The 14767-nt window shown below is 44.3% G+C and overlaps 1 protein-coding gene across 1 annotated transcript in view; it reads left to right on the top strand.

The window, feature by feature from the left end:
- The window catches only part of RAP1GAP2 (RAP1 GTPase activating protein 2), a 188241-nt gene that overhangs the window by 138459 nt on the left and 35015 nt on the right, over nt 1–14767 (top strand). Inside the window, exons 9-11 of the mRNA XM_081109358.1 lie at nt 8110–8188; nt 8993–9046; nt 11536–11619. Coding sequence (XP_080965484.1) covers nt 8110–8188; nt 8993–9046; nt 11536–11619 — 217 coding nt within the window. The remainder of the gene's footprint in view (nt 1–8109; nt 8189–8992; nt 9047–11535; nt 11620–14767) is intronic.

The following is a 14767-nucleotide window of genomic DNA, read 5'->3' as shown; positions in this document are numbered from 1 at the left end:
GAAGGAAACGAACAATAACATTTGGAAAAGAGCAATAACATTTTTTTCTGCCCAAATTTTGAGATAAATATGGGAGGAGACAGGGACACGGAGCCCTGCGATGGGAGAGGTGGGGTGGTACCGGGAAGTTGTTAGCAAAAATCAAAGGAGAGCATCCGGCCTGTCCATTGATGATGCCGCAGAGAAGCTGGGGGAGATGTGGAGGCGCCGCTGCAGGCCGCCAGCAGCCTGCGGAAAGGAAGGCTGCTGAGCTGAAGGCTCCTGCTGCGTCCCGAGAGAGAGGAGAGCCTGGTGCGGCAAGAAGGGAGTCGTCAGGGCTGAAAGAGAAGAAAAAGAAGAAGGAAAGGATGATGAGGAGGAAGAAGATGAAGATGATGAAGAGGCTGGTTCTAGCACAATTTTTTTCTTGTCTATAAAGCATTTAACCTCCTGCACACAACTCACTCCTTTTAAAGAAAAAAGTTGAGAAGGAAGGCGGTGGAAGATTTGTTTTTAAACTGCACAGTGTCTTTTTTTGTATAGTTAACACACTACCGAATGTATCTTTAGATAGCCCTGCCCTGGTGCTATTTCCTTTCTTTCTTTTCTAAAATATGTTTTTATTGATTTTAGAGTGAGAGGAAGGGAGAGGGAGAGAGAGAGAGAGAGAGAGAAACATTGATTGGCTGCCTCCTGCATGTCCACTATTGGGGATTGAGCCAGTAACCCGGGCATGTGTTCTGACTGGGACCTCTCGCTACATGGGACAATGTACAACCAACTGAGCCAAGCCAGCCAATAAAGAAGGAATATGCTAATTGACTGCCATGCCCTCAAAGATGGCGGCACCCACAGCCTCAAGATGGTGGCGCCCAGTCCCCTCAGCCCGCCAGCTGCCCAGGGCTGCCCGAGGCTCAGGTAACCAGGGACGGCTGAGCTTGCGCTGTCAGCAGTGGCAGCAGCAGAGGTGTGATGGGGGTGTCACCTTCCCCTGTTTGCCGAGTCGCCTCCCGCCCCTGAGGGCTCCCGGACTGTGAGAGGGGGCAGGCTGGGCTGAGGGACCCCCCTCCAGTGTATGAATTTTCATGCACCGGGCCTCTAGTATATATATAATGATTAAAATAGGCAGAAATTCACAGAATACAATTATAGTGGTAGATTAAAACACACTTCTTATCACTTACAGCTCAACACAACTTATCACTTACAGATAGGAAATGAGAGCACTTGGATAATCTCAGTATTATTTATGTGAATTACATATATTGGTCTTTATTTGTATCTATCTATATTTAACTATCAAACTTTGACCCTCTAACAGAGATTTCTGCTGCTTTTCAAGTGCCTGTGGAATATCTATACATTGATTGTAAGGAGATCAGTGGTTTTCTGAGAATGTGCTGCAACAGTCATCTTGGAGCAAAGCGAAAACCAGAAAACAAAACTCAAACTTCTAGGCGCTGACCATTTAAAAGATAATAAAGCCCAGCCAGTGTGGTTCAGTGGTTGAGGATTGATCCATGAGAGGTCCCTGGTTCGAGTCCTGGTCAGGGCACATGCCTGGGTTGCGGGCTCGATCCCAGTAGGGAATGTGCAGGGGTCAGCTGAGGGTTTCCATCTCTTTATTTCTCTGCCTGCCTCTCCCTTTCAAAAAAACACAAAACAAAACAAAAAACCAAACACATGTTTTTTTTTAAAATGACAATAAAAATTTAAACATGCACATACATATATATTTGAATATAAATATGTAAGATACATAAATACATAAGTAATAACATATATCCCTATTCCTTTTTTATTTCTAGAATTCTATAGAACATTGTTCTGTGACTTCTCTTAACAATATATCTAGAGTTCTTTCTATATTAGTACATGGAGAAGTTAGCTTGTTAATTCCTTTTACTGCTGCATAGTATTCCATTGCATGGACATGAAGTAATTTATTTAATAGATCCCCTATTAATGGCCATTGTCAGTATTTTGGTATCACAAATAATGCTGCAATGAGTAACCTGGTACAAATTGTATGGTTTAAAATAATTTCTCAGAAGTGAGTTGGCTGGGTCAAAACATAAATGCATTCGTGTTTTAATAGATATTGCCAACTAGCCTTCTGTAGGAGGTCTGTACACTTGAACCATTACCAGTAATGTATCAGAGTACTTATTTTTCCAAAGCCTCTCCAACAGAATATTTTGTCAAGCACTTTGATTTTTGCCAATCTGATCAGCAAAAATATGTTAGTGTAGTTTAAATTTACAATAATTTTGCTGAATTATGTTGGGCATCTCTTCATATATTTAAGGAACACATGTATTTATTTTCTGTACAGTGTGTTTATAACCTTTGCTTCTTTTTAAAATTGAATTGTTAGTCCAAATTTCTGTTTTTAAAAATCTTGCAGATAATTCTTGCTAGCATGTGGATTTAGCAACCAATCTCTTGAGGCACAAAGTAAATCTGTATAAATTTCAAAAAGCAGATACTTTGCCAAACATATTTGCTTTTATAATTCGATACATTGTAGCCACTCAATATGGCTGCTGTCATTATCAATATTATTACCTAAAAGGAATAAGAGGAAGGAATTAAGAAAGATTAAGGCCAACAAATAAATTAGAAATAAAATGAACACAAGACTTGATGTATAAATCTAGGCTACAGATTTATATGTAGTGTAGAAAAAGATATACTTCATTTGGAAGAAAAAAACAACAAAATAGGTAACTAGCTAGTCAAATATAGATGAACATAAAATAAAAACCTACAAAATTAGGCATTAGGAAAGGCATATAACCACAGATGTGAAGAAGATTAAAAAATTACTAATAGATGTTATATTCAATCCACATTATTATACTGGAAATTTTATTTGGAACAGATGCCTTTCTAGGAAAGCATGCTAATTTAACACGAGATCAAAAACCCGAACAATAACTATGTAATAAATGGAAAAGTTTGCAAAAAATGCTCTCTCCAAACGTTTCTAGGTCTGGATGGTTTGCAGGTAGTTATTTTAAGCTCACAAGGAACAGATTTCTTGCTGCTTAAATTGCTCAAGAGAAACAAATACGGGAAGCTTCCCAATTAATTTAACAATGCTTAGGAGATTCTCGTGAACAATATTAGACCAATGAAAGGAAAAAAGAAAGAGAGGAAAATAGGGCCCAATATTCCTTATGAATATGGAAGTAAAGATTCTAAATTAAATACCAATTCCAGCAACTCAAATCTAAGCAGTCTATTAACAGAATAATTCACTATAGCCAAGAAAGAGTTACTTTAGGAATGCAGAAATGGTTGATGTTAGGAAATTATTTGTCCACTCAGTGTTTGTCTAACCAAAGCATAACAGCGTATGAGGGACATGTGAGGAATAAGCGCTTGTTGCCTGGCTATAGGAAGCATTCCGTTCCCATTAGGTATTCTTATTCCTTCTTCTTACTCATCTTCTCCTATGGACATGGATTATTATTGGCTTGGGAGGATGATCCAAAGATAGACGGTCTGGGAGAAGTGAAAGAAGTTCCCAAGAGCTGGAATGTGGAGTGTGTGTATACATGTGCATAGTACGTGTGAATGTGTGTAAGGTTGAATGGTCATGCTGGGAAGATTTAAAAAAAAGGCAAAATCATGTATAAACTCTGTCTAGGAACTTAGATTTTAATCCTGTGAGCAAATAGGAGAGGTCCTGAAAGGAGACCGTCATGACACCAGACTTGCACTGTGGAATGAATACTGCCTAGAGTAAGGAAGATGGCTTGAAGGGAAGGCAAAGCCAGCAAGCAGCCGGCAGATGAGTCAGGAGGCTGCCTTGATGAGTCAGGTGACTGTCATATATTATGAATGGCACCTCAAGAGCTGTGCTAGCCAATGGCCCTGATGGGAACTGGAACCGGGGTGCCTGGCACTGAGGATAGAGAAAAATGGGGGGGGGGGGAATTCCAAAATACCCAGGGAAAATGGACATTAAGAAAGCCGAAAATACCAACGAGAGAGGGATTTAATCCAATGAAATGTAAACAATGGTACTCTTTCAAAACGACTTAAATAAAGATTCTCAGAAGATAAAGAATAGCATCTACAAAAGAGATAATAAATTATGATACAATGAATGAATAGAAGTGAATCAAGAATGGATATACATGGGTATGAAAAGGAAACAATTTCAATTATTGGAAATAAAAAAATAGTTGTTGAAGTAAAAACACTTAATACATTGGACACATCCTAGTCTTTTAACAGTCAAAGTGAATCTGTGAATTGGAATTCGTCAAGAAATGCAACAAGAGCACAGTCCAGATATAGTGATAAAGTATGTGAAAAAGAAGATAAATGGATACTGGGCCGAGAGGCCCCAGCATTTGTCTTAAAGGAGTTCCAGAGGAAAAGAATGGAGAAGCCAGTGGAGAAGAGCCATCCGAAGAGAGAATGGCTGAGAATACTTCAGAATTGAAGAAAGAAAGCAGACCTGAGGTGCTGGACAAGATTTTAAAACAATCCTCCTGGACACATTGCAGTGAAATATTAGGACATGAAGATGAAGAGGAGCCCTGGCGCGTGCGGCTCGGTTGGTTGGGAGCTGGAAGGTTGCTCATTCCAGTCCCGGTCAGGGCACGTACCTGGTGGTGGGCTCGAACCCGGGGAGAGGCCATGCTGGAGGCAGCTGATCCATGTTTCTTTCTGACATCTATTTTCTCTCTCTCTCTAACCCTCTACCTTCCTCTCTCTCTCTAAAAAAACAACAAAATAAAAAACCAACAAAAAGAGAACATTTTAAAGCGACCTAAGAACAAGGACATTATTTGTGAAGTAATGACAGCCAGGCTGAGAGCAGACTTCTCATCAGCCACGGCACAATTTCTTGTCAGCAATGGGACAATATTTTGAAAATATTGAAGGAAAGAAAGAAAGAATCCTTTTAACCTAAAATTCTATACCCAGAAAAACTATTCGCAAAGACAAAATAAGACTGTTTTTAGACATAAGGAAAATGAAGGGAGTGGTGTACTACTTACACACTCTCCCTGAAAGAACTACTAAAGGGTGTGCATCAGCCAGAAGAAAAGAGAAACCAAAAGAAAAGATGCAATTATAAAGTGACAAGAAATAGGCAAACTACGTTGATGAAATTAATTACTGATTGGAAAAAAGAAGTCATTTATTTGTGTGTGTTTAAAGAGGCTTGAGCTAAATTTATAAACAAAAGTAGAAGGGCAATGGGATGAGAAGGGTTCAGTAGTTACTGTTTACCCTTCTCAAGAGAGAGCTATCAAATAAGTTTAGAGTTTGTGGGGTAAGTATATAAATATGTGTATTAGAAGTTATAGAAATACAATCTATAGCAGAGTGACAAAAAGTATTTAAAAAACTCTATTAAACTAAAGACAGGCAAGGAGAAAAAAAGGAAAAAAAAAAAACCACCATAAAACATAGGGTAATAGAAAACACCAGATAATAAAAGTCAAAATACATTAGTCATCACAATAAGTATAAATAGTTTAAAATAGCCTATGAAAATACCAGACGGAACCAAAAACACAGCTATGTTCTGCTTGTAAAAGACATACCTAAAGAAAAACAATGTGAAAAGATTTAAGATGAAGAAATGGAAGAAGGTATGCTGGGAAAATACCCACCGAGAAAGGATGGCATAACAATATTAATATCAGACAAAATAGAATTCCAGGAAAAAAGCATTAGTAGGGTAAGAGGGGCACTCCTTGGTAACTGGGGAGCACCTCTTCCCACTCTTGATGTTTCCTGTGGTGTGGAGGGAGCACTTGGTGCGACACCGCTGCTCCCTCCGCCCTCTCTGTTAGGGCATTTGGGAGCAAGAACTGGCCACATGCAGCTGTGTTCTTCCCCTTTCCCTCTTGGAGCTAGCTGCCATCAGGGCTTCCCTCTGCCCCCCCCCCCCCGCCCCGGGACTGCAAGTCCCCCCTGAGCAGACCCCACGTGAGGAGGCTTGCCCCTGCCCAGCACTGGCTGTGACTGGGTGGGTAATTCTGGAGTTCAGTTAGAAGATTCATTTCATCTTCACGTGCCTCCTCTTGGCCTTTATCAGTAACAAAGGAGTTATTTTGACTTCCAAATGCCTTACTCTTCATTTTTTCTTTCTGAATGTGTTCATAACCTGGGCAAGGAAAGATGCCCTCTACGGGAGCGTCAGAGTCCTCAGCCTACGTGATGCTAAAGAGAACTGTCCACCCAGAAGATCTAACAGTCCGGAACATGTAAACCCGTACTTAGTAACTTAGTCTTGAATTTAAAAAGCCCCAAACTGTTAGGAATATAAGGAGAAGTAGACAAATCCTCGTTTATGATGGGAGATTTCAGTAACATCTCTCATATACCGATGGACAAGCAGACAAAAAATTGTGAGGATATAGAAGATTTGAACAATACAATGAACAAATTTGATCTCGTAACATACTTCCCTGAACTCAACAAAAGAAAAATGTACATTCTTTTCAAATCCATACAAAACGTGAAAAAAGCCCATGAATTAAGTCAATACATTTCAAATAATATCATACAGATTATGTTCCATGAATATAAAAAATTTAGAAGTCAACAATTAGAATACTGAAGGAAAAAAAGTCATACATTTGGAGAGTTATGGAAAAATCCTTTTAAATAACTCATGGGCTAAAGGGGAAATCACAAAAGAACTGACAAAATATTTAGACCTAAATGACAATGAAAATACTACTTGTCAATGTGTGGGATGCAAAAAAAAAAAAAGTAGAGAAAAATGTATAATATTAAATGCATTCATGAAAACAAAGAAAGATTAAATGTGTAAGTGTGTGGGTCAAGAAGTTAGAAAAAGAATAGAAAAATAAAAAACCCAAAGAAAACAGAAGGAAGGAAATAGAGAAAAGAACAAGCTAGCAAAGTAGAAAGCAAAAATAACAAAGAAATAGAGACAATCAACAAAACTGAAAGCTATCTACCTGAAAAGATGAATAGATAACCTCCTAGGGAGGGCTGAGGAAGGAAAACAGAAAATACACAGATGGTATTACAGCCATGAAGGAAGGGACTCAACTGCAAATAGAGATGAAGGGCTAAGAGAACCCCAAACAACTTTATACCAATGCATTTGATGATAATTTTACAGAAAAATGTAAAGCACCAAAATTGATCCAATAAGGAGTGGAAAACCTAAATATTCACCATTAAATAATGGAATTGGTAGCCCAGGGATCCTCCCACAAAAAAAGAGGCCCAGAGATTTCACAGATGATTTCTAGCAAACTTTTAAGAATCAGGAAATCCCTGTGGTATACAAACTCTTTCACACGATGAGAAGCTCTCCATCAACTTTATGAGGCTGGAATAACACCCTGATATCAAAACCTGACAAGGGAAGCACAAGAAAAAAAAAAATAGGCCAGTATTGCTATTGAACATAGATGTGAAACTCTAAATAAAACATTAGCAAATTAAATTTAGCTTGATATGAAAAAATAATACGTACGCAAGTGGAATTTTACCCTTGGAATGAAAAGATGGCTCAACAGAAATGTAATCCACTAGGTTTTACAGATTAGAAACCCTATAATTATCTCAGCAGATGCAGAAAAGCATTCAGTAGAATTCAACACACTCATAATGTGCTAAATGAATTGGGAACAGGATAAATTTAGAGTCTTATGGTAAATCCCTTTATAAAGCAACTTTCATCCCATTTATATTTTGAGTAAATCCAGGTTTTCAAATATTAGTTTCTTTTTTTAAATGTTTAGTTGCATGTGAGAACCTAAATATATATAGAAGCTGTGCCCAGTGCTCTGGGAGAACACAAAAAACCCACAAAGAGACCAAAAAAAATCATGGGGCACTTGAAGGTGACGATTTGGCTTTTCCCATAGTTTGGTTTTGGACAGCTTTACCAGGCAGGTCCTTTAAGTGTCTCCTCCCTCCCCCCTCCCCCATGAGGTACCTACATAGCATTTCATTTTCCCACCACTTGAGTGTGGTGCCCATCGCGTGGGTTGGGTGGAATGAGGCAGCTCTGACCTGGGGAGACGTGAAGCAAGTGTCCCTGCACTGAGGTCTGGCGCGATCTCAGCCACCTTCCCTATTGACTCCTCTGCTTGGGGCACGTCTCCTTTGCAGGTCCAAAGTGAAGACGGTGCATGAACGGATCCCCTTGGCGGGCCTGAGCAAGCTGCCCAGCATCCCTCAGATTGCCAAGGTAAAAGCCAAGCCCCGAGAGAAGGTGGTCCTCTTCTAGCCCAGGGCTGGCCTCTGGGTGGGAGTGCAGGCTTGTCCCTTGGGGCGGGGAAGGCCACTGTACTCTTTGGCCCTTGACTGCATGGATGGGGTTGGCGGGGGGGGGGGGGGGGTGGGGGGTCGGGGGTGGGGGCTGTTGGCAGACACCTCTGTCTTTCTGTCACCCTCCCTATCTCATCCTCAGTATAATCCGGGGCCTCTGCCCCCCGAGTTCACAGCTAGTTCAGGAGACAGGAGACGTGGAAAGGGAGGGCTGGGTATGGAGAGTAGGACTTCAGAGGAGGAAGAGGAGGGAGGGGTGGCCAGGGAGCCTGCACAGCAGAGGAGAGTTGGGCTTAGGGATGGCTGGGCTGTTGATGCAAATGGAGGAGCCCTCAGGCAGGAGCCACCAGCTGGCGGGCGGGGAGGGAGGGGTTGGGGGGGGAAGGGGGAGGTTGGGGGGGTTGTGTCTGTTCTGGGATCCTGGGAACTTGGGAGCCGAATCAGCCAGTGGGAAGAGAAGGATGGTCAGCTGGATCCGCACTTAGGGAGCGGGAATGCTGGGGGGAATGGTGCCCAGTGCCTTCCGTGGCCGCACTTCATCAGGAACCCAGGAAGTTAGTTGACTTCCCTGGCCACTGGATAGTGAGCAGCAGCGTCCGGACCCAACGCCAGGCCTCCCGACACCGCAGGCCCTGGCCTCCCGTGCGCTTCCCCCAGTGGGCAGGGGAGCCCAGATGCTCTCCAGATGTGGTTCCTGAACTGTGTGTTCTCTTTCCCTACTCAGGCGTTCTGCGATGACGCAGTGGGACTGAAATTCAGCCCTGTCCTGTACCCCAAGGTGAGACGTCCCCCCTCTGCTCCCCCAGGGCTCCGTGGCTGGGCTCGGATCTGTGGGAATCCTCTGCATCTTGGTGGGGGTTTGTGGGGTCTCTGTGATAAACCTCCATGTCTCCCCTCTCCCTGCTCATCCTTCACAAACTGGCCACGCCTGGGTCTCCGGCTTGAGACGTCCTCAGCTGTGTGCAGGCGGCAGAGGGCTAGCACGGTGGCAGCTTCTCCACCTTCCAGCTCCCCTGCTCCTGCAGCCCTGGTCAGCGCTGGGGGATGTTGCACCTCTAGCTGGGGATGGAGGCTGGTGCAGACCTGGTCAGCCATCACAGGAGAGTGAGGGGGGCAGAAGGCAGAACCCCACTAAAAAGGTAGAGGCCAGACTGCAGCTCCTCATTGACAGTGTTACCGCGGCTCTGAGGCCTTACAAGCCCCTGCTCGGCCCTACATCATAAACCGGCTGGCTCTATTTATTAGTTTCCTTAGGACTGTCCTAGTCTTCACCCTGGTTCTGATGTGGGCGTGGGGGCGGAGGGGGGAGCAATAATAACACAACAAACCAACAACCCACTGAAGACCCGTTATGGCGGGACAGGACTTACATCACCACAGACAGCGAATTGCGTTAGATCGGCCGCAGGAAGAGGCCCCGTGACCCACTGCTGCTTCGTGAGCCGGCGGGGTCTGGAGAGAGGCTGGGTCAGCGCTGTGGCCCCTGGGCTTGCTGGGGCGGGTCCGGTCCATGCCCGAGTCCCAGTTCCGACAGCCAGGAAGCGCGAGCTGAAATGCTTGGCGGAGAAGGGAGGCACTATCCTGGCTGGACCTTCAGAACCCCCTGGAACAGACACCTTAAATGTTCACGATTGGATAGGACACTCTGCTGATGGCTGAGCTCATGACAGGGCCTCTCTGCACAGAGAAGGCGCCAGAGCCCTTCTCTCAGGCACCTCTTCCCAGCGCTCTGAGCATCCATAGGCACTTAGCGGTAATAGGCTGCGCTCCACTGAACACTTTCTATCACTCCAAATGCCCTTCTTTTTATAATTAAAGCTGGATTAGTGAGGTTTAACCAAACATTACAGCCCCACCATAAAGGCCCCACTTAACGGCAAGTTGGGCAGTTTTTGTTGTCAGATCCTATCCACGGAGAGAGCCTGATGACGCCCATGTGCATAGTTCTCTCTGTCACTCGGGAAGCCTCCTGCTCTGGTAGCAATGCAGGAGCAGCTGGGCTTTCATGTTTTCTACATTTGAAGGACTGATTAGTCCAGCTGGGATGTTACTCTGGCTGGTGTGTGTGTGTGTGTGTGTGTGTGTGTGTGTGTTTAAAATTCACAGAGTTTAGAATGTTCCTTGGAAGGTCTCCATGGCCGGTGCCTCTTCCCTGGCAGGGCAGCTGCTCTGCTCCTCTGAGTCATCCCAGCAGTGAGTGGGCGGCTCCCTGCGGGTCGGCCAGCGGTGCTCTTCCAGGGGGAGCCGACAAGTGTCCATTTCCCAGGCAGCTGCGGGCCTCCCAGAGACCTGTCATGTGTGGCAACCTAACACGGGCCTCATATTGCGGCCAGACAAGTCGCGCCTGGTTTGTTTCTCCCGTAACATGAGGTTGGATCCCTCCTTTTTATTGCAAAGGATATCCCAATAGCGTCCAAATCTTCCCTCCCCCACTGAGCTGGGTCCACTCTGATCTTTCTGGGGAATGACATTGATGATGATGAGGAGGAGGAGGAGGAGGATGATGATGATGATGATGATGACAGCTGCTCTGTGCTCAGCACTTTAAGTGCTTGGTCTCATTGAATCTTCACAACCACACATCTCCATTTCACGGATGAGGAAACCGAGGCGCAGAGAAGTTAAGTGGCTCACTCGGATCTGTAAAGGTAATAGCAGCAAATTCCCAATTGGAGTTTAGCGTTTCTGACCCTCAGATACCTACTCTTGGAAGCGCAATGGAAAATTAGATAAAACCAGTGGTCAGGTTTCTTTGCCCTTTGCGGATTGTATTGGGTGTGTCACTCCTAACAGGGGGCTCCGTGTAGACTCTCACTTACAGATAAAGGGGATTAAAGTCCGGCAGGAGCAGTGCCTTGTCAAAATCACCTGCTGATTACAGGTGGAAGGAGAGCTGGGGTCACCCTCGCTTACCAGTTTTGGGGGCCTGGCTTCACTTTTCACACCACAGGTAACACACTGGGGTAACATCAGTTCCCTGAGTCCGGCTGGACCCCCTGTGTGCCCAGGCCTTGGCTGGCACATCTGGATGGGAACGGAATCAGTGATCCAGAGGTTTGGCCACGACTGGGGAACGCTCAGGTGTTGAGACATAGCTAAGAGCTTTGGAGTTGCATCCTGACCGCCTACTTCTGACTATACCCTCTCTCCCCTTCTACGTGTGGGTGTCTCATGTCAGGGGGCACACTTTCCACTGAAATGGGTGCTTCCCCCTCCATTTCCCTCCAAATTAGTAAACAATCTGATTTTTCTTCCCACATTTTCCAGGCCTCCCACATGATTGTGTCCTATGATGAGCATGATGTCAAGAACACATTCAAATTTGGGGTCATTTATCAAAAAGCCAAGCAGGTAAGCGCCACGAATCCATATTGGTCACCATATCCTCCGGGCTCTCACTGGGGACTCTTTATTTCTTCCCCCAAGTACAAGAGCCCTGTACCATGTTCTTGAATATCTTGAATGCAACAATTTTAAGTGTGAGTTAGACTGGAGGTGTGTGAGGAGTGGGGGACTCCTCACACAGAGGCCTGCAGAGCCTTTAAGCGGCAACGTAGTTTTCCATGCAGTAAATTCTAAATCTCCCCAGCTGCCTTAGCTCCTCTGCTGGTCACAACAAGAAAAACCAGACTGGGTAGAGGAGATGGATTAGCCCCAGCTGCTCTCTTTGCCCACCGTCCCCGCAGCTGGCGAGAGCTTTCTCTCCCCAGACGTCAGTAGTGCGGGAGCCAGTTGTGTGCATTTGTGCCCAAATCTGTGTTCAGCGATGTCATGTTTGTAGCTGCAATTCAGCTACAGTGGAATTATTTGCACCATGGTAATTGGCAAACACCAGGGCTTCTGTTTCCCAGTTTGGAGAACTGGTTGTTAAAAAATTTACCTGTATACCCACTGCTCCCCCCGCCCCCTCTGCCTCTTTTAGCTTTATAGTTACCAGTAGTGTTTCTCAAAATGTGTTCCATGAGACCGTCTGGTGAAGTACTCTGTGAACAAATGACACGGAGGGGGTTTGGTTGTCCAGAAACATTTTAAAGGCTCTAAGAACCCCCCATGTGAAAGAACTCCTTATAACTCTGTCGCATCTTTATTAACATCCTGAGAAGTAGCCTGCTTGAACAGGCTAATGATGCCTCACCAAGGTTTTATGAAAGAAGGTTCCACACTCATTTTTTCTTTGTATCATCCAGGATCCTAGCATGGGACTTTGTATAATTACACTCATAATGTTTTGTGATGTGAATTAACGAGTGAATACAAGTTTTGGCCCTGCTAACGGTAGCTCAACAGTACCTTTCATTTTTATCCGTGGAGTTTTTTTCCCCCCCGTGTGTGTCTGGCTACATAATAGCCGACTTCCTTGTCTGAAGATATTAGACCACAAGAAACATGTGTTCGCTTAAAAACACTCTAATTAAGTGAAGAGTTTAGGAGCTGAAAAACCAACACAGATAAATCATGTAATTGAAGGGAGATTATTCAGGTAGCCACTCTGATTGTTTTCACATATTGCATTTTTATTTTGTACAGCTCTGCTCATGTAACCCACCTAATTAAAGCTCTTTGCTTGTGAAATTTACCAAAGCAGATCTCATAAAGCGATTACAATCCAATGTTCCAGCAAAGTTATAATTACTGAACACTAACCATCCACCTCCAAGCAGGAGTCTGTTGTTTATGTACCTGATGCTGTGGAGGCAAGGTGGGGGCGCGCAGGGAGATGTCTTTTTTTTTTTTTTTTTTAAACTTGACAGATTGTTGTTCTGCAAACCTACGGCCTGGGGACATTTAATGTGAACATTTGTTGCATGAAAGCCCTATGCTGGTCGCAGGGTATAAATAAGCCCCATCTAACTCTTCTGTTTGTCAGGCACTGTGGTAAGCATTGTGGGGGATACAAGTGATGAGGAAGACCCCCTCCCTGAGTGCATGGTCAAGCTCAAGGCCAGTACAAAATAAAGATAATGCTCATACCAGGCTGGGTATAAATCTGGAGAGAGCTCTAGCTGAAATGTTTTCCCAGAAGGAGATGTTGTTGTCTGGAGCTAGTTGTTCTCCCACACTTTGGCCGCATAACTGGGGCCGATGGGATGCTGGGCTAGAGTTGGGATGCCTTCCTGGCATGCTAAGAAAGTTTTCTGTGCAGGGCTAGATGGTAAATATTTTAGACTTGATGAGCCTACTATCTCTGTTGTGGCCACTCAGCTCTGCCTCTGTAGTGCAAAGGCAGCCAAAGGCAATATGTAAATGAGTTGGCCTGATTGTGTTCCAATAAAATTTTATTTATAAAAACAGGCAGCAGGCCAGACTTGGCCCACAGGGCATAGTTTGCAGGCCTCTACTAGAGAGTGGTGTGCCCCAAACTTCAGACATTCACAAACCATACTCAGTATCGTTTGTCCCACTGTATGGCACTGTTACAGTTTTTATCACACCTCTACTATCAATTGTGTAATATTTTCTTTAAAAGTTTTTTCAACTGAAATGCATTTATTATTATTTTTAATATGTTTTGATTGATTTCAGAGAGGAAGGGAGAGGGAGAGAGAGATAGAAACATAAATGAAGAGAGCGAATCATTGATTGACTGCTTCCTGTATGCCCCCTACTGGGGATTGAGCCCACAATCCCAGTATATGCCCTACCCAGGGATCGAACTGGGACCTCCTGGTTCATAGGTTGACGCTCTATCACTGAGCCATGCCGGCCGGGCTGAAATGCATTTATTTTTAAAGGAAATTTTTATATTGATACTCTAATTGGAAAATCAGTATCGTTGTACATGAAATGAAGGTGGTTCTAAACAGAAATACTGTAAAAATTAAAAGTTACTGAAGCCTGACTGGATTCTGTTACCCGTTGAAGGGTTGGAACCTGGGCTCAGCTCTTTTTTGTCTAATGTACTCATTAAGGAGGTGTTAAAGAACACCTGTTGGGGACTTTCTCCTTCAAGCGGTGGTGCAGACTGGAGTGTCTGTGTCACCTGAGGCTGCTCGTGGCCATCTGTGGATGCTTGCGGAGCCCTCAGCTGTTTGCAGATCCTGCCACTGTGGGAGAGCCTGTTGATCGGTGGGCCACTCAGTGTTTCAAGCCTGTCACAATTGTAGAGCCTACTACTGTTTTTAGCTTTGCCTTCTATTTAAAAACGTTATTAAACTTCTAATTTTTAGATATTTGTAGATTTACATGTAGTTGTAAGAAATTAATAGAAAGATCTGTGTACCCTTTACCCAGTTTCCCCCACCGGTAATCCTATATAATAAAGAGCTAATATGCTAATTAGACCGGATGGCGGAATGACCTTCCTGAACGACCTTTCGGGTGACCTTCAGAACAACCAGTGGGTGTGGGGTGGGGCCTCAAGGCAGCTGGGGGTGCGAGGCCTACTCTTGCATGATTTTCGTTTATCAGGCCTCTAGTGTCTTATAAAACTAATAGGGGCCTGGTGCACAGATTTGTGCACTGGTGGTGTCCCTTGGCCTGGCCTGTGGGGCTCTCTGAC

This window comes from Myotis nattereri (assembly GCF_964212035.1).
Source record: "Myotis nattereri genome assembly, chromosome: 16".
NCBI lineage: Eukaryota > Metazoa > Chordata > Mammalia > Chiroptera > Vespertilionidae > Myotis > Myotis nattereri.
This window is presented reverse-complemented; position numbering and strand designations above follow the sequence as displayed.